The 27,936-nt window shown below is 38.3% G+C and overlaps 1 protein-coding gene across 4 annotated transcripts in view; it reads left to right on the forward strand.

Moving 5' to 3' along the window:
• UHRF1BP1L (UHRF1 binding protein 1 like) overlaps positions 1-27,936 on the forward strand; it is a 106,126-nt gene that overhangs the window by 39,798 nt on the left and 38,392 nt on the right. For 3 of the 4 annotated variants that reach the window (XM_003126693.5, XM_021092726.1, XM_005664214.3), the window contains 8 exons: positions 5,780-5,969; positions 6,672-6,812; positions 9,021-9,191; positions 15,145-15,325; positions 17,568-17,651; positions 20,180-20,362; positions 20,942-21,060; positions 26,260-26,401. In XM_003126693.5, the coding sequence (XP_003126741.3) occupies positions 5,780-5,969; positions 6,672-6,812; positions 9,021-9,191; positions 15,145-15,325; positions 17,568-17,651; positions 20,180-20,362; positions 20,942-21,060; positions 26,260-26,401 (1,211 nt within the window). The remainder of the gene's footprint in view (positions 1-5,779; positions 5,970-6,671; positions 6,813-9,020; positions 9,192-15,144; positions 15,326-17,567; positions 17,652-20,179; positions 20,363-20,941; positions 21,061-26,259; positions 26,402-27,936) is intronic. The other variant, XM_021092725.1, reaches the window with a different exon arrangement.

The following is a 27,936-nucleotide window of genomic DNA, read 5'->3' on the forward strand; positions in this document are numbered from 1 at the left end:
GGGTGTCTTCCAGTTTCGTTGATTTACATGCAGCTGTCCAGTTTTCAAGCACCCCTTGCTGTAAATAAAGACTGTCTTTGTTCTCCTTTTATATTCTTGCCTCCTTTGTTGAAGATTAATTGACTGTAGGTGTCTGAGTTTATGTCTGGGTTCTCTGTTCTGTTCTATTGGTCTATATGTCTGTTTTGGTACCAGTACCACACTGTCTTGATTACTGTGGCTTTGTAATATTGCCTGAAGTCTGGGAGAGTTATGCCTCCTGCTTCGTTTTTGTTCCTCAGGATTGCTTTGGCAATTCTGCGTCTTTTGTACTTCCATATAAATTTTTGGATTGCTCAGAGTTTAGCGAAGACCAGATTTATCAGATAAACAGTTTATATTTGGGCTATAGGTAGTAGTGATGGGAAAAAGCTTTCATTAACCTCTTTGTAGGTTATGTATCATCCAGCAATTTGAGATTTTAAAGTTTAGATTATGATTTCAGATTAGAATAGGTTGGAGCAGTTGGTCTTAAAATTGACCAGAGTCAGAAAAATTGGAGAAAAAGGGTTGTTTATGAGACTACTGAAAAGGCAAAGAAAGATCAGGAAAGTTGCTATCAACAATCTATTTTATTTTATTTTTATTTTATTTATTTTTTTTTCCAACAATCTATTTTAATTAAGTGTGGCAAAAGTTTGATATTTTGTCGTGGTGTGCTTAGTGTAATTGATAGTGTTCTTCCTGATTCATGTTTCTATAGAATCAAAAGCTTTGTAATTTTTTTTTTTTTGTCTTTTTGTCTTTTTAGGGCCTCACCCTGTGGCATATGGAACTTCCCAGGCTAGGGGTCTAATCCAAGCTGTAGCCGCCAGCCTATGCCACAGCTACAGCCACACCAGATCCGAGCCGAGTCTGCAACCTGTACCACAGCTCACGGCAACGCCAGATCCTTAACCCACTGAGCGAGGCCAGGGATCAAACCCACAACCTCATGTTTCCTAGTCAGATTCATTTCTGCTGTGTCACGACAGGAACTCCAAAAGCTTTGTAATTTTGCCCTTGTGATTATATGATGTTAATCCTTATGTTGCAGTATGGTTAATCTTATTTCCATGTTTTCTAGACTGGCCTGATTGTAGCAGTCATTTAGGGTGCTTCTGAAATCTACAAAGTTTTTTGGGTCCTTTTTTGAAGTTATGATTCATTAGGTCTAGAATGGTTATCAAGAATAGGCATGTAGGAGTGCCTGCTGTGGCACAACAGGATTGGTGGTATCTTGGGAGTGCTGGGGCATAGGTTCGATACCCAGTCTGGCACAGTGAGTTGGAGTTGGCATTGCCTCAGTTGAAAATTAGGTTGAAACTGCAGCTCAGATCTGATCCCTGGCCCAGGAACTTCATATGCCTCGGGGTGGCCAAAAAAAAAGTATATGAATGTGTATTTTTACGATTCTTTGTCGTGGGAGTTCCCGTCATGGCGCAGTGGTTGACGAATCCGACTAGGAACCATGAGTCTGCAGGTTCGATCCCTGCCCTTGCTCAGTGGGTTAAGGATCCGGCGTTGCCGTGAGCTGTGGTGTAGGTCGCAGACGAGGCTCGGATCCTGAGTTGCTGTGGCTCTGGCGTAGGCTGGTAGCTACGGCTCCGATTAGACCCCTAGCCTGGGAACCTCCCTATGCCACGGGATCGGCCCAAGAAATGGCAAAAAAACAAAAAACAAAAACAAAACAAAAAAAACCAATTTTTTGTCGTCATGCAATTTAGGGGAACACTGATCTATTTGATTTTGGTTTTATTTATTTATTTATTTATTTTGTCTTTTTGCTATTTCTTGGGCCGCTCCCATGGCATATGGAGTTTCCCAATCTAGGGGTTTAATCAGAGCTGTAGCCACCGGCCTATGCCAGAGCCACAGCAATGTGGGATCTGAGCTGCATCTGCAACCTACACCACAGCTCACGACAACGCGGGATTGCTAACCCACTGAGGCAGGCCAGGGATCGAACCTGCAACCTCATGGTTCCAAGTTGGATTCGTTAACCACTGTGCCACGACGGAACTCCTGTTTTTTTAGTAAAAGATTAAAATAGAGGAAAATTAACAATTAATAGGATTGCTTTTCCTTCTGTGCAGAATCTGTAGGCTGATAGTGATCCCACACATTGATAGTGTAATAAGCTTTTTAAGTTCAGAAATTCCCTTTTATCACTTCACTCAAGAGACTTATTTGTAAATTGAAATTTTTCCTTATTAATTTATAATGGATGGTATTTAGTCATTGATTCAGTCTTCACCCTTCTGATAGTAAATTCTGTAATACAGTTATAACACTTTTTTTTTGGGAGGGGGGTCTTTTTCGGGCCACAACTGAGGCATATGGAAGTTCCCAGGCTAGGGGTCGAATTGGAGCTGCAACTACCGGCCTACACCACAGCCATGGCGACACCAGATCTGAGTGGTGTCTTTGACCTACACCACAGCTCTTGGCAATGCCGGATCCTTAACCCACTGAGCAAGGTCAGGGAGCAAACCTGCACCTCATGGAATCAAGGATCGAACCTGCATCCTCATGGGTACTAGTTAGGTTCTTTATTTGCTGAGATACAATGGGAACATCCAGTTGTAACACTTTTTAATGTGCATAGATTTGGGTGGATGGGGTTGGTTACTCCAAAGGGTATTCCCACATAGTTATTATAGAAATATTCTTCCAACTCCAGGAATATTTCTAAGTAACCAGTATTTGTCCTTAGGATCATAGCAACTCCTCCCTAGGATGCTGATGTGTTTTTCCTCTCCAGTTCTCAGTTTTTTTTTGTTTGTTTTGTTTTGTTTTTTTTAGGGCCACACCCTTGGCATATGGAGGTTCCCAGGCTAGGAGTTGAAGAGGAGTTAGAACTGCTGGCCTACACCAGGATGCAAGCCACATCTGCAACCTATGGTACGCCACAGGTTAAGGCAACGCCAGATTCTTAATTCACTGAGCAAGGCCAGGGATTGAACCCACAACCTCATGGTTACTAGTTGGATTCATTTCCCTTGTGCCACAACAGGAACTCCGGTTCCCAGTTTTTTAAACCTAAGGAAGACAGCCACCTTTTTAAATAACAAAGTTACCTCAGTCAATGAATTCCCATCGTGGCACAGGAGAAACGAATCCAACTAGAAACCATGAGGTTGCGGGTTCGATCCCTGGCCTTGCTCAGTGAATTAAGGATCCGGCGTTGCCATGAACTGCGGTGTAGATCGCAGACACAGCTTGGATCCCACGCTGCTATGGCTGTAGCATAGGCCGGTAACTGTAACTCTAATTAGACCTAGCCTGAGAACCTCCATATGCCACATTAAGGCCTGAAAAAGCAAAAAAATAAAAAACGTCAGTCAAGCCAGGGACTATATAAATTACTACACATTTAATATTTCACTTAAGGACCATGGCAACCTTTAGAAATAGGTATTATTTTCATTGTACAAATGAGACTGAGGCTCAGAAACTTCCAATAGTATTAACAATAATATAGTACTATTTATAATATTATTAGTAATTGCTATTTTTTTAAGTAGTATGAATCAAGAAATGGGCTATTTGGTTCATATGTATTATTACATGTAATCTGTATATAACCTATAGAGTGTTTCCTGATTTAAAAGATAAACCATCTGAATTTTAGAAAAGGTAAGTAGGGAGTTCCTATCGTGGCGCAGTGGTTAATGAATCCGACTAGGAACCATGAGGTTGCGGGTTCGGTCCCTGCCCTTGCTCAGTGGGTTAAGGATCCAGCGTTGCCGCGAGCTGTGGTGTAGGTTGCAGACGTGGCTTGGATCCAGCGTTGCTGTGGCTCTGGCGTAGGCCGGCAGCTACAGCTCCAATTCGACCCCTAGCCTGGGAACCTCCATATGCCACAGGAATGGCCCAATAAATAGCAAGAAGACTAAAATAAATAAATAAATAAATAGAAAAGGTAAGTAATTTTAAATATAGTAAATCAAAGATTTCCTGCTGTGGTGCAATGGGATCAGTGACACCTCTGCAGTACCATGACCCAGGTTTCATTGCTGGCCGAACACCGTGGTTAAAGGATCTGGCATTGCTACAGCTGCAGTGTAGGCTGCATCTGTGGATTGGATCTGATCTCTGGCCCAGGAACTCCATATGCCATGGGGTGGCCAAAAATGGAAGGAAAAAAAAAATTCAAGAAGCATAGTAGTAGCAGATATAGAGGAGAGAAACACATGATTAGTAAAGAGGAAGGGCTTATTTTTTTTTTACATTTTAGCTTTGAAATGTCTGAGTAGCAGCCAGGTGGAGCTCTCTGGTAGACATTTGAATTTTACAGTCTGTAGTTCTAATGAGATCTGGACAGAAATGTGGATTTAGGAATAATGGTCATATTGATGATAATTAAAGTAAGGTGCTAATTTGGCAGACTTTCATCAACCTCCTGCCAAAATACACTGATAGTTTATATTCAAGTTATAGTGTACTTGAAATGTGACCTTTCTTGCTTGGCTCATACTTTTCCCTATTCTAAGATTTCCCTTCCTTCTTATCCCTCCTCAAGGAAAGTTCATGTTTCTTTCCTGGATATATTTTTCCTTAGGTATTAGCAATTTCTCTCTCTACCAAGTGTACTGATGATTCATTACTTTTTTAAAACAATTACAGACTATCTCATGTTTCCGTTTTTTTTTTTTTTTTTTTTTTCCGTTTTCCCTCCCATAGTAACTTGCAAGCCCTGTAATGCCACAACTCTATTTTGGTTTTCCTTATTTCTCAGCATTGTTCACGTAATAGATGCTCAATAAATATTTGTTGAATTAAATAGAGGCTGTCAGCTTTTTCTGACCTTATTCCTAAATTATGAGATTATATTCCAGTTGGATTCTTAAGCCTTCTTTATGTCAAGAATTTAGCCCTCTTATTTACTTTATTGATGCTAGTTGTCTGTAGTAATAGTTTTTGAGAATAGACAGCTTTGGATGGTGATTATAATAATTTAGAGAGTAACTGGCAACTTTTTTTTTTTTTTTTTTTGTCTTTTTAGAGCTACACCTGCAGCATATGGAGGTTCCCAGGCTAGGGGTTGAATTAGAGCTGTAGCTGCTGGCCTACACCACAGCCATGGCAACCTAGAATCTGAGCTGCATCTGCAACCTACACCCCAGCTCACCACAATGCCGGATCCTTAACCCACTGAGCAAGGCCAGGGATTGAACCTGCAACCTCATGCTTCCTAGTCGGATTCGTTAACCACTGAGCCACCATGGGAACTCCAGAGTAACTTGCGGTTTTAAAAACCTTTTATCATTTTAAGAAGAGCATTTTGGGAGTGCCTATCATGGCTCAGGGGTAATGAACCCAACTAGTGTCCATGAGGTTGCAGGTTCAATCCCTGGCCTTGCTCATTGGGTTAAAGATCCAACTTTGCTGTGAGCTGTGGTGTAGGTTGCAAATACAGCTTGCATCTGGCATTACTGCGGCTGTGGTATAGGCCTGCAGCTGATTAGACCCCTACCCTGGGAACTTCCATATGCCAAGGGTGCGGCCCTAAAACAACAACAACAACAACAAAAAGAAAAAAAAAAAGGAAAAGAAGAAAAGGGCATTTTTTTTTTTTGTAATTTACATGTAACCAGCTTGGGTTATTGTTGTAATAAAAATTTGGTATTTTTTTTTTTTAATAAAAACACATAATATTAGGCAGTTTGTGCAAGAATATTAACAGAAAACATTTTTACTTTTAATGATTTTTTTTGGCTTAAGGACATTATTATTTTGTTTTTCTTTGTTTTCCCAGTGAGTACGGCTTTGCTGAAAAAGTAGTTGAGGGACTTACTGTTTCTGTAAATTCCATTGTCATCCGCATTGGAGCAAAAGCCTTCAATGCATCCTTTGAACTTTCCCAGCTACGGATCTACAGTGTAAATGCAAACTGGGAACATGGAGATTTAAGATTTACTCGTATTCAGGATCCCCAGAGAGGAGAGGTAAAGATTTGTTTCTTTTCTTTCTTTGTTTAAAAAGTGTTTTAGTCACTGATTAATATAAAGGATATTAAAATAATTACTTTTTGGAGTTCCCAGGTGGCTCAGTGGGTTAAGGATCCAGTGTTGTCACTGCTGTGGCACAGGTTCGAACTTCTGCATGCCAAGGGCATGGCCAAAAAACAAAGTATAATATAAAAAAATAATTATTTTTTATGGTTGCCTATATTCATGTACTACTAGATTTACTTCTGCCCTTTAACTATACTTTTCTCATATTAATTTTAATCATCTAATTATAAAATGTGCATATTTTAATGTTTTTATTTTAATCCTTCAACTTATAAAGTTAATGAGTTCTGTTTTAACTTTTAGCTACTCAGAATTGAATTTTAAATTTACAGAACTAAAGTATGCTTTTAAAATTCTTGGTTACATGATTCAAATGTTCTTTGTGCTTTATATTAAAATTAAAGTACTTCAAATAGAAGGAATTATTAACAGCTTTACAGATGAATGTAATTATGAAATTACTGAATTTGGAAGTGTACAATATAAAAAAATTAAAGCATACTGAATATACCTAGGATGTCATATGAAAATCAGTGAAGAGATACATTTCTGCAATACCTTTTTTGTTTTTACAAATCCTTTTTTTCTCATTCTGTTTTGCTCAAGTAAAACTAACCTCTCTGTTCTCTTTAGGTTTTGACCTTTAAAGAAATAAATTGGCAGATGATTCGAATAGAGGCAGATGCTACCCAAAGCTCACATCTTGAAATTATGTGTGCTCCTGTTCGATTAATAACCAACCAATCAAAAATCAGAGTCACACTTAAAAGAAGAGTAAGTCAACAGAATTACTTTTTGATTCATGTGATAACTGTTAGAATAGATGGGAAATTAAAATTTTTTTTTGCTTTTTAGGGCTGCACCTGTGGCGTATGGAGGTTCGCAGCCTAAGGGTCTAATCGGAGCTACACCTGCTGGCCTATGCCACATCCACACCAGATCCAAGCCACAACTTCGACCTACACCATGGCTCACGGCAATGCCGGATCCTTAACCCACTGAGTGAGGCCAGGAATTGAACCTGCAACCTCAGGATTCCTAGTTGGATTTGTTTCTGCTAAGCCATGATGGGAACTCCTAAAATCTTTTTAAGTGAGATATTAGCATATTGACTGTATAAAATAAAAAAAAAATACAGTGCCTCAAGCAATATTTGAAGGAATCTAATGTGATAATAACATTTTTTGGGTTTCTAGATTTAATATTTAGATTTTTATTTTTGATAAATTGAACAGATCTTCAATTGCCAAATATTTGTTGAAAGTTAACTGCTTTATAATTTTATTTCTCCTACTGAATCTTTATTACTCAATGAATTTATTACATTTATAGTTGTACAATGATCATCACAACCCAGTTTTATAGGATTTCCATCCCACAACCCCAGCACATCCCTCCCCTCCCCGTCTCCTACTGAATCTTGCTCAGTAGTGAAACAGTAAAGCTTTCATTATTAGTAACCCAAACTACTAGTTTTAGAACATTTTTAAGATATGACTGGTGATTTTTTTTTCTTCAACCGCACGCATGGCATAGGGAAGTTCTCAGACCAGGGATTGAATCTGAGCCACCATCTGCAACCTGTGCCACAGCTGTGGCAATGCCGGATCCTTAACCCTCTGAGCTGGGGATCAAACCAGCAGTGCCTCAGAAATAAGCCAGATGGATCATTGACCCACTGTGCCACTGTGGGAATTCTTTAAAGTTGTCAGAATTTGAGAGTCCATTTTAGATCGTGTTGAAATTTAGTGAGGGGAAGTTATGACTTTTTTAAAAAGATGGCTCAATAAAATCTCAACAATATGTTTTCTAGTACTAGATACAAATCATTATACTAAATTAAGTTGAGAATTTTTTTTTCAGAGTATGACACTTAATGCAAATATTCTGAACTTTGAAATGTGGTTAAAATTGCACTTTAGGTTTTTGTTTTTTTGTTTTTTTTCCTGTCTTTTTGCCTTTTCTAGGGCCGCTCCTACAGCATATGGAGGTTCCCAGGCTAGGGTCTAATCGGAGCTGTAAACACTGGCCTACACCACAGCCACAGCAATGCCAGATCTGAACCATGTCTGTGACCTACACCACAGCTCACGGCAACACCGGATCCTTAGCCCACCGAACAAGGCCAGGGATTGAACCTGCAACCTCATGGTTCCTAGCCGGATTCGTTAACCACTGAGCCACGACGGGAACTCTACATTTTAGTTTTTAATTAATTTTTCTTTTCTTTTTTTTTTTCCACAGCCGTACCTATGGCACATGAAAGTTCCCACATCAGAGCTACAGCTGCTGGCCTGTGCCACAGCAACACCCAATCCGAGCTGCATCTATGACCTACGCTGCAGCTTGTGGCAACGCTGGATCCTTAACCCACCTGAGTAAGGCCAGGGACTGAACCTGCATCCTCACAGACACTATGTCAGGTTCTTAACCTACTGAGCCACGACAGGAACTCTTTTAAAATAAATTTTATTACCTCTTTTCCTACTAGAATTATAGCTGACCCTTGAGCAACACAGATTTGAACTGCACAGGCCCATTTATATTTATATTTTTCAATAGTAAATATTATAGTACAACATGGTCTGTGGTTGGTTATATCCACAAATGCATGGGAACCTTGGATAAGGAGAGCCAACTATAAGTTATAGGTATTAACCCCCATATTTTTCAAGGGTCACCTGTAATTAGCATATGATTATTATATGATTTATTAGCTGTAAATACAAAATTAAGTTATATAAGCATTTGCTTCTGTATAACATGAACCTGTTAAGGTGGAGGAATCTGTCAGTCTTTTTTACTACTGTATCTCCAGTACTTGGAGGTATTCCTTCCATATTATAGGAACTCAGTAAATACTTGGTGAATGAAGAAGCATCCATATTTAAGCCACTGAAAAACTTTAAACTATTAAAAAAATATAAATTCATTGTAAGTTTTATTTTTTGGCTTATTTTATGAATCATTTTTTCCTGACAGCTAAAGGACTGCAATGTCATCGCAACAAAGTTAGTTCTAATATTGGACGACTTATTGTGGGTTTTAACAGATTCCCAGTTGAAGGCTATGGTACAATATGCAAAATCTCTTAGTGAAGCAATAGAGAAGTCAACAGAACAAAGAAAGAGTATGGCTCCTGAACCTACACAGGTATGCTATTAAATGTTAATAGGAGAAACACTTCACTTTGCATGTAAATGGTTTAAAAATCAGAATGTGTAGGTGTTTTCTTTATGTGAAATAGATTGTAATACTTAAGTCCAAGGATCTTCTTATAATCTTACTATATAACTTTACATATGTGAAAACCTATATTAAATGTATTTCTGTCTGTATAATACTTATCTTGTTTGGAGGTCTGTACTTGGCACTAGAGTCAGTGATCACAGAGAAGTATTTTAATGTTATAAATACTTCTCAGGAAGTTAAAAAAATTACTTTGGTTAGTGCAAAAGAGGAAAACCTGGGTAATTATAGTCAAAGGGGGCAGATATGAGGATTAATATATATATATATTTTTTTTGTCTTTTGTTGTTGTTGTTGCTATTTCTTGGGCCGCTCCCGCGGCATATGGAGGTTCCCAGGCTAGGGGTTAAATTGGAGCTGTAGCCACCGGCCTACGCCAGAGCCACAGCAACGCGGGATCCGAGCCGCGTCTGCAACCTACACCACAGCTCACGGCAACGCCAGATCCTTAACCCACTGAGCAAGGGCAGGGACCGAACCCGCAACCTCATGGTTCCTAGTCGGATTCGTTAACCACTGCACCACGACGGGAACTCCCAGGATTAATATTAAAATAGAAAAGTGAAATAGAAAACTAAATCCCGTGGGAATTGCTGACGTCTAAATCAAAACTATTAGAATTGTCTGATGGCAGCACAGAAATTGGGAAAGCTGTTTAATGATCGCTTTCTTTTTTTTTTTTTTGCTACTTTAGGGCTGCACCCCTAAAGTAGCAAGAGGTTCCCAGGCTAGGGGCTGAATCAGAGCTGTCGCCGCCGGCCTACACCACAGCCATAGCAACGCAGGATCCAAGCCTCTACTGCAACCTATACCACAGCTCATGGCAACACCGGATCCTTAACCCAATGAGCTAGGCCAGGGATCGCACCTGCCTCCTCTTGGATACTAGTCAGCTTCCTCTGCTAAGCCACGACAGGAACTCCTTAAAATCAGAAGCGTTACTAGTTTTTTCTGAAAAGAAAAACTTATCTTTTCTAGTACTAAATTTTGAGAATTTAACATGAAGATTTTTGGAGAAAGGATGTTGACAATTCCAGAGTGTAGTGTCTTTCAATAATTTTACAAGGACAACTGACTTTTTATATGTATCCAAGAAAAACTTAAAGGATATTATGAAATCATACTTCTATGAATTATTTCTTTGGTAACAGTGATTATATTTTAGGTATATAGCTTGTTGGTGATCTGGCTGGTACATGGGAATTTAGACTTTCCTGTGACTATCAGATTGACGTTACTTACTGCCTACCTGCTTTGTCATAAGGTGCAGAACTAGATGCTGCGAATGTAAAAGTAAATATTGTCTGACCCTAAGTAGTAAATATTGGGTACAAGGATCTCAGAGTTAATGAAGAATCAAAGACAAAAAAAATCATTTCAGTTCAACATAAATAGCAGCTTGCAGAATTAAAAATGTGGATAAGGAGATTATAGAAGCTCAGAGAAGTTTTAATCACCTGCTTGTGGAGTTTGGAAAGGTTTCACAAAGAGGATAATGAAGTTAAGTCTTAAAAATGAGTAGAAATTCCTAGGCACGGGAAAGGGTATTCCAGATAAGGACATAGAATCTGCAAAAGTATGATGGTGTTAATGAGCATGGTATTTCCTGCCAAGGATAAGGGGTTTGGTGTTAAGGGAGCGTTGTTTTTGAGAGTGAGGTACACATGCCTCATGAGTACGTGACACCTTTCCAAGTTTTAAGGAAATTGAGTTTCACATCTTCCATTTTACTGTATTCCTTTCTTAAACTTGATCTGCCTGAGAATATTCCTGTGTGAAGATGTCGGACTTGTTCTCCCTTTCCTTAATTACTCTTATCCCACTTGACAAATTAAAGACGTTGTTCTTACTCATGCTCATTCTTACTGTGATGGATTTGTCCAGGGCGGAGGAGACTCAAAAACATTGGGTCTTCTGGGAAATAAGACAGACAATGTGAGGGAGTTTCTGTTGTGGCTTAGCAGTAAGGAACCCTACTGGCATCCATGAAGATGTGGGTTCGATCCCTGGCCTCACTCAGTGGGTTATCAATCTGGTGTTGGCATGAGCTGTGGCATAGCGTAGGTTGCAGACACGGCTCGGATCCTGCTTTGCTGAGGCGGTGATGAGGCCAGTAGCTATAGCTCCAATTCAGCCCCTAGCCTGGGAACTTCCATATGCCTTGGGTACAGGCCTAAAAAGAGAAAAAAAAAAAAAAAGAAAAAAAGAAAAAAAGAAAAAAGACGGACATACTAAAATATTGCTACCCATTGCTAGAAGTGAATGACTAATGACAAACTAACAAATCAGGTGATTTCCATTTCTTTGCTTTCAACACATTTGAAGGAGGATTTGATAAATGTCAGCTGCTAGACTATTAAAAATAATTTTTTATAATAAACCACTTTATGAATCCTGGCATATAACTTGAAGTTCAAAGAAGAATCATGTCACATTGCTAAAACAAAATTCATTTCATTCCAGTCTTCCTATTTATGTGAACCAAATTTCCCAAAGCTTTTAGCCATAAAAACAGAGAATTGATGGTGAACCCCGTATCATTCTACCAATAATTAATGTTTATCCAGTGAGATATCTTAATAATTCTCTGAAGGAGCATAATTTTTAAAGTTTGATGAACAGAATACCAGACCATAGAATAGAATTGCAGGTAGCCTGAGTTTAAGCAGAAGTATGTGGTGACTAGACATGATGGATGCCTTTATAGGCACGTGGAAGCGAAAGGAAGGTTTTAAGTAGGAAAGGAAGGTCAGGCGTGACATGGTGGTATTACAGAGGATGGACCAAAGAGTATGAAGATTGCCAGTCTAGAAGAGGGATGGACTGGGGCCTCTGGTAATGGTTTGAAAAAAGAAAAACAAGCCAAATCTGAGAGAGATATCTGAGTCTTTCGCCAGTTGAGGATAAAGAGGAGAGGAAAATCGAGAACTTTTTTATTTTTATTATTTTTTTTAGGGCTGCCCCTGCAGTATATGGAAGTTCCTGGGCTGAGGTCGAATCAGATCTACAGCTGTTGGCCTACGCCATAGCCTCAGCAACTCAGGATCCTAGCCATGTCTGCAACTTATATCATAGCTTATGGCAACGCCAGATTCTTGACCCACTGAGCGAGGCCAGGGGTCAAACCCACATCCTCATGGGTACTAGTCAGATTCTTAACCTGCTGAGGAGAACTTTTTAATAATTGCTAATTCCATTAGCCAAAAGAGTGAATGCAAAAGGAAGCAGTTTTGATTAAGAGAGGTGAGGCTAAGTATAGGTAATAATGAGTTCTATTTTGAAGTTCCATCAGGAGGTAGTATTTTACAATATTACCATCAAAGTCATAATCACTAGGTCTGTTAAGGTTTGCAGTGAGGATTTATGTAGCTTAAGATATCCTTAACAGAGATGGTAATTGAAATTAAAGACCAGTAGAATGTTGATGTTACCATGGCTCTTATATAAACAGTATGTGGATGTATTTATATAAATGGGATATAAATTAGGAAGCTAGATGAAGATACAGATTAGGAAACTAGAAACAAGGACAAAATTCTGTGATATCATCACAAGAAAATCAGTGTTAGCATTTTGAAGTGTTTCCTTACAGATTTTTTGCCTAAGCATCTACATTTTTTCCATTGTTGTAGTAAGGATGTACTAATAAGTATTCTTCCATGTCGTTCGTATTTGTAATTAGTATTTTTTTTCACCCCGTGATATTTTATACTAGATATACTCAACCATTCACATTACCATTGGGTTTCTTACTTGGGTGGTAGTTGTCACATCTCTACTTTAGGTATCATACAGAATGTCCCGATTATTTAAGCTACCAAAAGAGTGCATTAGAGAGTGATGTAGTTAACAGTGTTCCTTTGCTCAACTTTGTAATTTGATAGGTTTACAGACTTGAAAATTAAGAGTTAAGATTACTCATGAGTCAGAAGAGTTGATAGTGGCCCACTTTTTCCCCCCACAGACAGCGTCCAGAATACCTGAAATTTACCTCAATATGAAGGAAAGGGTTTGTAAAAGGGAGATTGATGCTTGTTTTTTATTTGTGGAACGATCATCACAACCAAAGCTTATGTTTTTATTTGTATCAGCATTTATCTTGATGAAAATGAGGAAACATGATTAAAGAAATGCAGGAGAGTGTTTTCGTTCAAAATAGTACCATCAGAGACATAAATAAGGCTTATGTCTTTGAAAGTAGATGGGGGAGAAACATAATACAAAGTGATTTTTCTGATGGAGGTCAAATTAACAATTAATTAGTAAAAAAGCTTTATTTGAATAAAGATAGAATAAACCTAGAATTTAAGGCTTCACAACTATATTTTGTCTTTGCTTTTCTTTAGATACTGTGGGCCCCAGTCATTTTCATTAAGTGCTTTTCATGTACTGTGTACCCTTTGAAATTCCTTCACAGCACTGCATCCCATTGCTCCCAAGATGCTGATTCCATTGCACCACAGTGGAAATCCAATCATATTTCTTGATAGACATGTGTGACTTGCATACAAGTTATCTATTTAGTACATTAATTTTCTGTAGACAACTATTCTTTTATTAATGAATTATTCTTAGAAAGTTTTAAAAATATTTTCAGTAACAAATCTGATCTTCACTTTGTTGTTTGTTACTAAAGTTTCATGTATAGTTCTATGGCTAACATATATATTGATCATCTCACAGCATACCTGGCTATGCAGAATCATTTTAGGCTATTGGAGGTTCACAAATGCCTTATTTATTTATTTATTTAATCTTTTTGCCTTTTCTAGGGCCTCTTCATGGCACATGGAGGTTCCCAGGCTAGGGGTTGAATTGGAGCTGTAGCCGTTGGCCTACGCCACAGTTACAGCAACTCAGGATACGAGCCGCACCTGCAACCTACACCACAGCTCAAGGCAACACTGGATCCTTAACCCACTGAGAAAGGCCAGGGATCAAACCCACAACTTCATGGTTCCTAGTCGGATTCGTTAACCACTGAGCCACGATGGGAACTCCGCCTTTTCTAAAATTTTAATTGTTATTTTGGTCTTGTTTGTTTGTTTGTTTGTCTTTTACGGCCACACCTGTGGCATAAGGAGGTTCCCAGGCTAGGGGTCCAATCTCCACAGCCAGAGCAACTTGGGATCCAAGCCGCATCTGCAGCCTACACCACAGCTTCACAGCAATGAGGGATCCTTACCCCACTGAGCATGGCCAAGGATCTAACCCACATCCTCATGGACCCTAGTTGGGTTTGCTAACTGCTGAGCCATGACGGGAACTCCCACAAATATCTTTATATGTCAGTAGTATTCTATGTTTTTTCTCTTTGGAGAGAAAAGAATTTGAACTCACAATCTATTATAAATCTCTTCTACTTTCTGGCTTCTTCAGATATTCAAGTTCAGAGAACATGTCATACCTCTTAAGAGGCATGAGAACACTTATAGTGCTAATATCACAAGTTCTTTTGCAAAGTAACAATTTATTTCTACAGGACATGTAGTATATATAGCTGATGTATACAGGGCTCATATATATATGTTTTAATATATAGAACTAATAATACTTAAATAGCCTGCCTTTAATATATATTTTCTAAACAAGGGCTATAATATATAAATATAGCTATTCAAATACTTACCAAAATATATTGAGTTCGTATTAAAATTGTATATAGTTCTCTGGCTTTTAGATTTTAGTTTTATTCTTTTATAATTCAGAAGATCTTTTAGAGTAACTGAGTTATTGATACAAAAGAAAATATGTTAGCTTATTTTTCATGAATTTATTACTGAAAATATTTAAGTTGTCTTGAGTGCGGAATGTCAAATATTCAACTTGAGTGATAAGGCAGTTTTGAATCTTTTAGAGCTCTACCATAGCCCCAGCTACCCAGCAAGTGAAGACACCACAGACCTCAAATGCGCCTGATCTAAATGACGCAATTGTGAAGCTATTCAATGACTTTGATGTGAAAGAAACCTCCCATCATTTAGTGATTTCTCATCTAGATCTGCACATATGTGATGATATTCATGCTAAAGAAAAAGGTAATAAAAGCTGCTATTTAAACTGTTTTTGGTTTTTCTAGAATTTACTACACATCCAGATTGTTTATCATATGTGTAATATGTAGTCTGTACTCTAAGATAACTGGTCATAATTTTATCATTCATTGAGAAACATAAATGAAAGATGTAATTTTTTTTTTTTTTTTTTTTTTTGCTTTTTAGGGCCACATGTGCAGCATATGGAAGTTCCCAGGCTGTGGGTTGAATTGGAGCTGCAGCAGCAGGCCTATGCCACCACCACAGCAATGCAGGATCCAAGCTGCATCTGCAGGCTACACCACAGCTTGCTGCAATGCCAGATCCTTAACCCAATGAGTGAGGCCAGGGATCGGACCTGCATTCTCATGGATACTAGTTGGGTTCATTACATTGAGCTACAGTAGGAACTCTGAAAGGTATAATTTTAAGCCTTACATATTGGTATAAAGTTTATTTTATTAATAGTACTGAAATGTAATTAATTGTTGGTTATCAATGCTAAATGTAAAATTAGGGTTTTTTTGTTTTTAAGACATCCTTAGAGGATAATGAAAAATTAGACTGGCCTTCAAATTAACTTTTTTATAATTTTGAAATTGCCCACAAATTACATCTTAATCCATACTCAATGCATAATTATTTGCAAATGTGCTTTCAGCCTGGTGATTTATCTACATTTTTCTAATCCATGTGCATGTAAACACAACTATATATAGCTGTTTAGCATTTCTTGTGTCTCCTCACTCCAGATCCTCCCTAAATTTGCTCAGGAAGCTAAATTCCAGTATACAGATTTAAAGCATACTGCATAATGACTTGACTTACATACATCATGAAATGATTATCACAATGTTGAGTGAGCATCCATCATCTCATATAAATAGAAAATTAAAGAAAAATTTTAAAATATTTTTCTTTGAGAACCCTTAGGATTTACTCTTCTAATATTTTTCATAGATAACATACAGCAGTATTATATTTATCATGTTGTACATTATATTCCTAGTACTTATTTTTTAACTGCAGGTTTCTGTGTTTTGGCTGCCTCCATCCCATTCTCCCTTCCCCTAGCCCTTTAACCATAAATCCAGTCTCTTTTTCTGAGTTTGTTTTTGAAGTTTAATTGACCTACAGCCTTATGTTCGTTCCTGTTACACATCGTAGTGATTCGTTATTTCTATGCATTTCAAGATGATCACCAGGATAAACCTAGTTACGATCTTTCGCCATACGTAGATATTATGTAATCAGTGACTATATTCCCCATACAGTGTATTTCCTATCCATGACTCATTTATTTTGTACTTCACTGCTTAATCTCCCTCACCTGTTTTTCTTCTTCCTTTGCTCTCTACCCCTCTGGCAACTACCTATTGAAAAATACTGTATGATTTCACTTATATGTGGAATCTAAAAAACAAAACCAATGAACAGATGTGACAAAACAGAAGCAGAGTTATGGATACTTTTAATCTTAATATAACTATGTGCCTTTAGACAATTCACCTAACCTAATAGATTCAGTTTCTTTTTTGATAAGAGGCAGCATGATAGAGTATAATAGTTAAGATTTCCTGGGTTCGGAGTTCTCGTCGTGGCTCAGTGGAAACGTATCTGACTAGGAACCATGAGGTTGCAGGTTCGATCACTGGCCTTGCTCAGTGGGTTAAGGATCTGGCGTTGCCATGCCCTGTGGTGTAGGTCACAGACGTGGCTCGGATCTAGCGTTGCTGTGGCTCTGGCATAGGCCAGCAGCAGCAGCTCCAATTAGACCCCTAGCCTGGGAACCTCCATATGCTGCAGGTGTGGCCCTAAAGACAAAAAATAAAAAAAAAAGGTTTCCTGGGTTCAAAATCAGCTCTACACTTAATTGGTTGCATGACCATAGCCTATTTATATAATTTTCTTATCTAGAAAATAGGAATAATACTAATGGTATCTATCTCATTGGGTTGCCATGAAGAGCAAATGAATAAGCATACCTAAAAAATTTAAAACAATGCTTGACATACCATTCGGGTTCTAAATATAAAAGTTCTGATATTCTTGTGTCCTCATCTTTTAGCTTAGTACCTTGCATATGATAGGGACTCAATAAATACTAGATTGAATTGAACTTCTTAAAAATCCTTATTGTATTAAACTAGATAACAGGGAGATAGTTGTCATTGTTTGGATTGCAGGTATTTGATATTTGCTTAATACTTCTTTCTATCTGTGTTTCATCTTTTTCTTTTCCCAGAGTCAAACAGACGTGTTACTGGAGGGGCTATGCAGTTGTCTTTTACACAGCTAACTATAGATTATTATCCTTATCACAAAGCAGGTTTGTATAACAATTTCTTTAAAAGACGTAAATCTTGCTTTTATTTATTTATTTATTTATTTATTTATTTAGTCTTTTTAGGGCCGCACCCATGGCATATGGAGGTTCCCAGGCTAGGAGCCGAATTGGAGCTGTAGTCGCTGGCCTATACCATAGCCACAGCAATGCAGGATCCAAGCCGCATCTGCAACCTACACCACAGCTCATGGCAGGCCAGGGATTGAACCCGCAACCTCAAGGTTCCTAGTCGGATTTGTTAACCACTGAGTCACAACGGGAACTCCAAATCTTGCTTTTAAATTACATAGTCTGTTTATTTCATTTTATTTTCATTATTTTTTTTTAATTTAAATTTTTGGAGAAAAGAGATCAAGATATCTATTTTCCCCCAGCAGTGTCTTAGCAAAAGAAAATATAATTACCCTAGAAAATGTTCATGCATCTTATATTTAGATTTATGTAGATTATTAAAAACTATAATTGTTAGAAATTGGAAATATTCTAAATAACTGATTTAAAACTTAAAAAAATTAGAGTATAGGGAACATATTTGTGCTATTTTTTTAATTATGACAAAAGCAAGTTATAAATCAGTATGTTTTGAATTTTTAAGTTATATATATTAAAAATCAAAAAAAGAATACAAAGCAAAAAGATAATGGGAGTTCCTGCTGTGGTGCATCAGGTTAAGGATCTGGTGTTGTCTCTGCAGAAGTATGGGTTCCGTCTCTGGCCCTGCACAGAGTGGGTCAAGGTTCTGGCATTGCCACAGCTGTGGAGTAATTCCACACATGTGGAATCTGAGGTATGGCTCAGATTCAGTCCCTGGCCTTGGAAGTTCCATATGCCCTGGGTGCAGCCAATAAATAAATAAGTACATACATACATACATGAACAATAAATAAATAATTTTAGCTAAGTTGTAGGATTCCCGGAAAGTTTTTAAAAAAATTTTTTGTATGTTCTAAATTTCATCAATAAATACAATTTAGTAGATTCTTTAGGAGTTCCTGCTGTGGTGCAGTAGGTTAAAGATCTGATGTCTCTGTGGTAGTGAGGGTTTGATCCCCAGCCCGGTCCCAGCCTGGTGCAGTGGGTTAAGAATCTGATGTTGCCGCAGCTGTGGCACAGGTCTCAGCTGTGGCTCGGTTTCAGTCTTTGGCCTAGGAACTTCCATATGCCATAGGTGCAGCCGTAAAAGAAAAAAAAAATGTTATTTATTAATCAAACATTGATAGGCACTTTTCCTCCAAATAATAAAAACAAAAATAATGTATGTTTATGGCCAAATTAGATGATTTGACCTTATACGCATCTCAGCATTTTATTATTTAATTCATGCAAAGAAAAAATAACTATAATGAGTTTTCTAGAACTTTAAAAAATGATAAAATTTTTCTGTTCACAAATTCTCATCTCCCTATGTTTATCTTTTTTTTTCCTTAGTCATTTTAGGGCCGTACCTGCGGCATATGCAAGTTCCCAAGCTAGGGTTCAAATTGGAGCTGTAGCTGCACAGCATCTCGGGATCTGAGCTGCATCTGTGGCCTACACCACATGTCATGGCAACACCCAGTCCTTAACCCACTGAGCAAGGTCAGGGATTGAACCTGACTCCTCATGGATACTAGTCAAGTTTGTCCCGCTGAGCCACATCGGGAACTCCTGTTTGTCATTTCTGTATCAGTACCCGAAGGAATTTAAAGGTTATACTATTTTAGAGTTTTGTTTGAAGGGCTTTGTCTTTTAGTCTGTCCTCCTGATTTGTAAGTTACTTACATATACTGAAAATAATCAGTATCATAGAAATCATTCCTATTTGGGAGGTAAAACTTTTTGTCATAAAAAGTAGATTTCATTTTCCTAATCCTTTTAATGTAGATATTATTTTTCTTAATTTCTGCAGAGAAACCTAATAATCTTAATTTAAAATTTTTCCTCCAAAAATCTTATATATGATGTAGATAGCAACAGTTACTCACTTTACAAGCTTTTTTTTTTTTTGGTCTTCTTTTTGTCTTTTTAGGGCTGCACCCGCAGCATATGGAAAGTCCCAGGCCAGGGGTCAAATTGGAGTTCAGCTGCCGGCCTGTGCCACAGCCACAGTTTGTTAACCACTGAGCGATGACGGGAACTCCTACAGCAAATTTTTGATGAAGAGACTTTTTCCTTTGATATCTTTTCTGGAATCCTGTCCAGTGGAGGTATGCCAGGTGGTTGAGCATTCAGTGAAAGTTAACTAGCAGTGCTGCTGCTTATTGAAACTTTGAGTGATATTTTACCAGAGATGGGTTCTAAATAGAAACTCTCCCAGATTATTTGCTTTTGACATTCTTTCCCTCTTTATTAAATGTTTTACTCATATTTTTTAAGGAAGATTAATGTCTATAGTAGGTGGAAGCTGCAAATTTATTGAAAGATTAGAGAATCCTCTGAGATAATGAATACATCTCTTTAGAAGCATTGCTGTGAGAGAATAAACGAAAATTGTGCATTTTTCAGTGAAATGCTTGTTGTTCGTTTTTTAGGAGATAGTTGTAGTCATTGGATGTATTTTAGTGATGCAACCAAAACAAAAAATGGATGGGCCAATGAATTGCTACATGAATTTGAGTGCAACGTTGAAATGCTTAAACAGGCTGTAAAGGATCATAACGTAGGTTCACCTCCTAAATCCCCAACACATGCCTCTCCCCAGCACACACAAACAGGTATTTTACGTATAACAGCATTATGTCATTTCCCTAATATTGTGTATGTGTACGAATGTGTGTGTATGTTCACTATGTGATATTTTTTGTAAATAAGTATTGTGTTTAATGTCTAAAAACCCTGTACCTCATTCAGATCATAGGCTTATGAATCAAAGCTGTTTTTATATTTTATTCCTTTTTTCTTTTTCTTTTTTTGATTTGTTTTTTTTATTCCTTTTTTCTTTTTTTAAAGCTTTTTTTAAATTAATATGATCGATGAGTAGTTCCCACGTAGAATATTTGAGACTCTTAATGACCAGTATATTCTCTTTTTTATAAGAATTCCACCCAAAAGTTATTGTATGATAGTATCTTAAATGTTATGTAAGTATGATTCCTACTTAAAAAATAATCATCAAAAATAAAGTGTAATCATCATGGTAACTTAGATTCTTGTATCAGTTTATAAAGTATTTCCACATGCATTATCTTGAGAAATTGCAGTTCATTTATATTTCTAGTAGCTGTCTTAGTACTAACGAATGACTATTAAAAATAATTTTGCAGTAAATTGAAAGGAATTTTTGTTTTCCACAGAGAAAGACTCAACTCTGAAAGGTACTTCCAAAACACCTTCAGTATTATCTCAGCAATCCAAAGCTAAACTAATGTCAAGTTCTGTTGTGGTTAGACTTGCAGATTTCAATATATACCAGGTATGTTTTTTTTTTAATTAAATCTTCTGCTAAACACCTTTAGTATCTCCTACAAGCCACTTTTTGTTGTTGTTGTTTTTGTCTTTTTGCCTTTTCTAGGACCGCTCCCGTGGCATATGGAGATTCCCAGGCTAGGGGTCTAATCAGAGCTGTAGCCGCCAGCCTACGCCAGAGCCATAGTAATGCCAGATCCAAGCCGCATCTGCAACCTACACCACAGCTCACAGCAACTCCAGATCCTTAACCCTCTGAGCAAGGCCAAGGATTGAACCTGTAACCTCATGGTTCCTGGTCGTATTCGTTAACCACTGAGCCACGATGGGAACTCCAAAGCCACTCTTTTATTTATTTATTTTTTTCAAAGCCACTCTTATAAACCAGTGCCACCATTTTATTTAAAAACATCTTGATCAATTTTGTGAAATGGCTGCATTAGAATAGAAAATACCAGTTCATTAATTTTTGTTTATATGGTTGCCCAGAATGAGACAAACCGTGAGGTTAAGAGCATAGTTTTCCAGGAGTTCCTGGTGGCTCAGCAGGTTAAGGATATGGCATTGTCACTGCTTTGGCCACAGGCATGACCAAAAAAAAAAGCAAAGAAAGGAGAGTTCCCATTGTGGTGCAGCAGAAACAAATCCAATTAGGAACCATGAGATTGTGGGTTTGATCCCTGGCCTCGCTCAGTATGTTAAGTATCTGGCATTGGCGTGAGCTGTGTTGTAGGTCCAAGATGTGGCTCGGATCTGGCATTGATGTGGCTCTGGCATAGGCCAGCTGCTGTAGCTCCAATTTGACTCCTAGCCTGGGAACCTCCACATGCTGTGGATGCGGCCCTAAAAAAGACAAAAGACAAAAAAAAAAGCAAAAGAGCACAGACTGCTAAGTCAGCGTAGGACTTCTGACACCAACTGTGGGTTGGAGAGTTTCCCTAAACTACCCACAGATTTGAGAATTCATCAGAAAACTCAGGGAACTTGCTGAAATCAGTTATACTTATTTATTTTCATAATTAGAAATTTTATTTCTAATTTATTTATTTTCTTAATAAGAAATTTTTTTTTTTTTTTTTTTTTGCTTCTTAGGGCCTAGCCTGCAGCATATGGAAGTTTCCAGGCTAGAGATCGAATTGTAGTTGTAGCTGCCAGCCTTTGCCACAGCCACGGCAGCTCAGGATCTGAATGGCTTCTGAGACCTACACTGCAGCTCACAGTAATGCTATATCCTTAACCCATTCCACGCGACCACTGCTTGAACTCACATCCTTATGATACTAGTCAGGTTCGTAACCACCCAACCACAATGGGAACTCTATAGAGTTACATTTATTACAAGGAAAGAATATAAATTGAAACTAGCTGTAGGAAGAGAGCATAGAATGGAATTTGAGAGGGCTCCAAATTTGGAACTTCCTCATCTCCAGGACACATTAGCTTCCCAGGACGAGCATGAAACAATATGCATGTAACATCGCCCATGTAGTTGCACTGTCTCTATAGGTGGACTTGCTGCCGGGTGACCCAAAGCCTTCACCCTCTAAACACTACTAAGACTGTCAGGTGTGGTTAATCCCATTCTGAGTCCTCTTGTGAGGATAAACTATCAGTCGTGGTCTCAGGGGTCTACCATGAGGGAAATTCCAAGAGTTTAGAATTACCTCCCAGGAGCAGGGACAAAGGCCAGACCTCTTTTTGGAGGTTGGATTCTTTATTACACAATGGTCTTAGTGGAAAAAACTAAAATACCACTTTTGCTTTATTGAACTACTAAGTTTCAGCTATACTGTGAACATAATTACATAGCTAAGAATTCAGACTTATTCCCAGGCTATGATCATACAACATGGTCTAACATCGCAGTCCTTGAGATCAACGCAATAGAAGTATGACTTTTTTTTTTTTTTTAATGGCCATGCCCAAGGCATATGGAAGTTCCCAGGCTAGGGGTCAAATTGGACTTGTAGTTGCCAGCCTACACCACAGTCACAGCAACCTGGGATCTGAGCCACATCTTCAACTTACACTGCAGTTCATGGCAACACCAGATCCTTAACTCACTGAGTGAAGCCGGGATCAAACCTGCATCCTCACGGATACTAGTCTGGTTTGTTATTGCCTAGCCACGACAGGAACTCCAACCTATTTTTTTCTCTTTTGAATAAAGGATTTTAGGTATGTGTTGTTATTTATGAATTGTGATATATTTTGATGAGCCTGTGGCTTTGAGACTGTTTTATCTGAAAAGATTTCATTTTACTCAGTGGTTTTCAACTGGGACGAGTTTTGCCCCCCAGGGGACATTTGGCAATATCTAAGGACAATTTTGATTGTCACAGTTGGAGGAGGATACTGCTCACAACTAGTGGGTAGAGATCAGTGATGTGGCTAAACATTCTGCAGTATACTGGACAACCCCCACAACTAAGAATTATCTGGTCCCAAGTGTCCATAGTGCCGATTTTGAATGAACTTTTTTGTTTGTTTATGGCCACACCCACGGCTTATGGAAGTTCCCAGACCAGGGATTGAATCCCAGCCACATAGGCTACATCAGTGCCAGATCCTTTAACCCACTGCACAGGGCTGGCGATTGAACCAGTGCTTCTATAGCAACCTGACTGCCGCAGTCAGATTCTTAACCCACTGTGCCACGGTGAGAAGTCTGTGGTGCTAATTTTGAGAAACCCTGATTTAAGAGTTATTTTCTTATTGTGAAGTTGTTTCTTTCTTTATGTTCTCTCTATAATGCATCATATTTGAATAAATTCATACAGATATGGGGAAAGTGGAATCACCTATAATCCGTATGTTTGAGGGTGAAATGCAATAGAGACATCCCACATACACAAACACCAAAACAAAAGTAACTGGAAGTGGAGTTCCCATTGTGGCACAGTGGTTAACAAATCTGACTAGGAACCGTGAAGTTGCGAGATCTATCCCCGGCCTTGTTCAGTGGGTTAAGGATCCAGCATTGCCATGGGCTATGATGTGGGTCGAAGACGTGGCTCAGATCTAGCATTGCTGTGGCTCTGGCGTGGGCCGGTGGCTGTAGCTCTGATTGGACCCCTAGCCTGGGAACCTCCATATGCCATGGGAGCGGCTCAAGAAAAGGCAAAATAAATAAATAAATAAATAAATAAAGCTGTTGTGTACTAAAATAACACTCTTGAGTTGAATTTGTGGCCCAGAAAAACTTCTTAATTAGATAATGTTAAGGAAGTGGCATAAATTTATGAAGACTATACAAATGATCAACAGGATTGATTAACAGTTTATATAAGAGGAAAAATAAACCGTAGAAAAGTTTTTTCACTTCATGTGGGAACTATACATGTTTCTTGAATGAATGAAAAAAAAGTAACCTCAGAGTTCCCGTCATGGCCCAGTAATTAACGACCCTGACTGGTATCCATGAGGATGTGGGTTCCATCCCTGGCCCTGCTCAGTGGATTAAGGATCTGGCATTGCTGTGAGCTGTGGCATCTTGTATGTAGCAACACCGGCTCCTTAACTCACTGAGGCCAGGGATCAAACCTGCATCCCCTAGACACTATGTCATGTTCTTAACCTGCTGAGTCACAATGGGAGCTCCAGTATACACATTTTTGATATAAATTATAAATTAGCTGTTTTGGAGGGAGAGTGGAAATGTGTAATAAAAATAATTTAAGAAATCAAACTATTTGACAGGAGCATTTATAGCTGTACTGTTATTTTTTAATTTTTTCTTTTCCTTTTCTAGGGCTGCACCCACAGCATATGGAGGTTCCCAGGCTAGGGGTCTAATCAGAGCTGTAGCCACAGGCCTATGCCAGAGCCACAGCAAAGGGATCCAAGCTGCATCTGTATCACAGCTCATGGGAACGCCGGATCCTCAATCTACTGAGTGAGGCCAGGGATCAAACCCGCCACCTCATGGTGCCTAGTCAGATTTGTTAACCACTGAGTCACGATGAGAACTCCTGTATTGTTATTTCTAAATTATTTTTATTGTGGCAAAATATGTATGACATAACATTTATTGTTTTAACCTTTTTGGAGGTGGGGGCCTGCCCATGGCGAGTGGAAGTTCCCTGGCCGTAGCAGCAGCCTGAGTCACAGCAGCAGCAACTTTGGATTCTTTACCCATCCCACCACCAGAAAACTACTAACCTTTTTTTTTTTTTTTTTTTCTTTTTAGCGCCACAGCAGTGGCATATGAAAGTTCCCAGGCTAGGGGTCAAATCGGAGCTACAGCTGCAGAGCTACACCATAGCCATAGCAACACGGGATCCAAGCTACATCTGTAGCCTATGCCACAGCTTGCCAAATCCTTAACCCACTGTGTGAGGCTAGGGATCGAACTACATCCTCATGGTTACTAGTTGCTTCTAAACCTGCTAAGCCATAACGGGAACGTCTAACCATTTTTAAGTGTGTAAATCATTGGCATTGAGTAATATTGTTGTGTAGCCTTCAGCACTATCTCAAGTTTTTAAAATTATTCCACGCTGAAGCTCTGTATATAGTTATATTGTTTTTTATAATAATTAATTATGGTAAACAATTATTATAAAGTACATTTTTGGGAAGCAGTCTAGTCTTGAGGACTTGGATCTGTGTCCTGACACTGCTGTTTATTTATTTGTATTGTTTTATAGAAATATTGTCTGTTATTGTAAGGTAGTAAGTTTGCAAGGCAAGTTGTACAGAGTTGACTTTGATAACGAATCCAAAGAGGTTATAGTTTTCTGAATACATTGGTTGGTGTTACTTTAAAATAATATGAAATTAAATATATAATAAAGATTGCATTGGAAATTACCTATTAATAAATTATTAAAAGTGGTTTTAAGAATTTGCAGTGATGTACATGTTGCATAATTTTTTTTTTTTTTTTTTGTCTTTTTTGCTATTTCTTGGGCCGCTGCCACGGCACATGGAGGTTCCCAGGCCAGGGGTCAAATCAGAGCTGTAGCCACCAGCCTACACCAGAGCCACAGCAACTCGGGATCCGAACCGCGTCTGCAACCCACACCACAGCTCACGGCAACGCCGGGTCATTAACCCACTGAGCAAGGGCAGGGACTGAACCCGCAACCTCATGGTTCCTGGTTGGACTCGTCAACCCCTGCGCCACGACGGGAACTCCCATGTTGTATAAATTTTTTGGAAAGTTCTTTATTTAGTGTCACTGCAGTAAACTTTATTTTTTCAGGTCTCTACAGCAGAGCAGTGTCGTTCTTCCCCTAAGAGTATGGTTTCTTGCAATAAAAAGTCCCTCTATCTTCCACAAGAGATGTCAGCTGTTTATATAGAATTCACAGAATATTACTATCCAGATGGAAAGGATTTTCCAAGTAAGACAGTTTCCTGTTTTGTTATTACTTGTCCACTACTTAGGAAGTTGTTTTTCTTTTCCTCTTGCTAAGTTTGCAAGTTTTATAAATGTGAAAAAAGAAACAAAAGTTATTTACTCTTGTAGTCATGTTTAATATATATAAACATGTATATGTATCATGTTTAGTATAGTATGTAATCATGCTTAGTATAATATGTAAAATTATATTTTACTTTTTATTATTTGTTCGTATGTTCTTTTCCCTTACTAGCTTGTTGCATCCTTGATATCAGGAACCATGTGGTATTCATGCTTCATTTTATCCCTGGCGTTTGAATGAAAGAATGTGAATTGCCGTTGTGGATCAGCAGTAAAAAACCTGACAAGTATCCATGAGGACGAGGATTGGATCCCTGGCCTCACTCAGTGGGTTAAGGATCTGGCATTGCTGTGAGTTGTGGTATAGGTCACAGATGCAGCTCAGATTGGCATTGCTCTGGTTGTGTTGCAGGCCAGGAGATGTAGCTCTGTTTTGACTCCTGGCCTGGGAACGTCCATAAGCCATGCGTGCAGCCCTAAAAAGCAAAAAAAAGAATGAATAAATGAAAGGTTATTTGTAGAATAAGTTCATTTTTTCTCCCCTTTGGTAAAACTCCATTTATATTTCAGCTATATAAAACTATTTCATTGAAAAATAAGTAATAATAAAGTTATCCTTTTAACTGTAGAGAATTTGGGGGTCTAGATGTTGATACACAAATATATACGTTGGGCAACTTGTGGCACTTTTTTTTTTTTTGGCTTTTTAGGGCAATACCCATGGCATATGGAAGTGCCCAGGCTAGGGCTTGAATTAGAGCTACAGCTGCTGGCCTACACCACAGCCACAGCAATGTGGGATCCAAGCCACATCTGTGACCACAGCTAATGGAAACACCGGATCCTTAACCCACTGAGCAAAGCCAGGGATTGAACCTACATCCTCATGGATACTAGTCAGATTTGTTGAGTCAGACAGGAACTCCTGGCGCTTGTCTTTAGTCAGAAACATTAAATTACCTGGCTTTTTATTTGTGAGCTACTCTATGATTATACATTTGTGTTCTTTGCTGTTGTCTCACTTCATCTAGTTCTTCAAACTAAAATTTGCCTTTGTTTATGTGTTACCTTTTTCATTATTTTGCTTGAAAATCATAGTTGAGAAAAAGTATTCAAATGAAATGGGTTATGTTATTGGAGGGAAAAAAAATATGTCCTCTCTTTAAAAGTGTAACTCCAAATTCTTTGACCTACTTGGCACATTTGTTTAATATTCACTTAATTTAGGTTTTTAGTTTCAAAGGGAATTTCTGATGCTCATTCCTTTGTTGTTTACATAAAAAAGAGAGATATCCTGGAAATTCCTTCAGAGAAAAAGATGTCGAACTATTTTATCATTTTAACCCTCATTTGTACCAAACTTTTAGGATTTAAATCTCACTGTCATGCTTTTCAGTAGTCTTTTGTGTATTTCAAGTATGTTTTTTACTTTCCTGACTGAAACAGTGAGAAAAT

The sequence above is a fragment of the Sus scrofa genome, chromosome 5 (genome assembly GCF_000003025.6).
Source record: "Sus scrofa isolate TJ Tabasco breed Duroc chromosome 5, Sscrofa11.1, whole genome shotgun sequence".
NCBI classification, from domain to species: Eukaryota; Metazoa; Chordata; class Mammalia; order Artiodactyla; family Suidae; genus Sus; species Sus scrofa.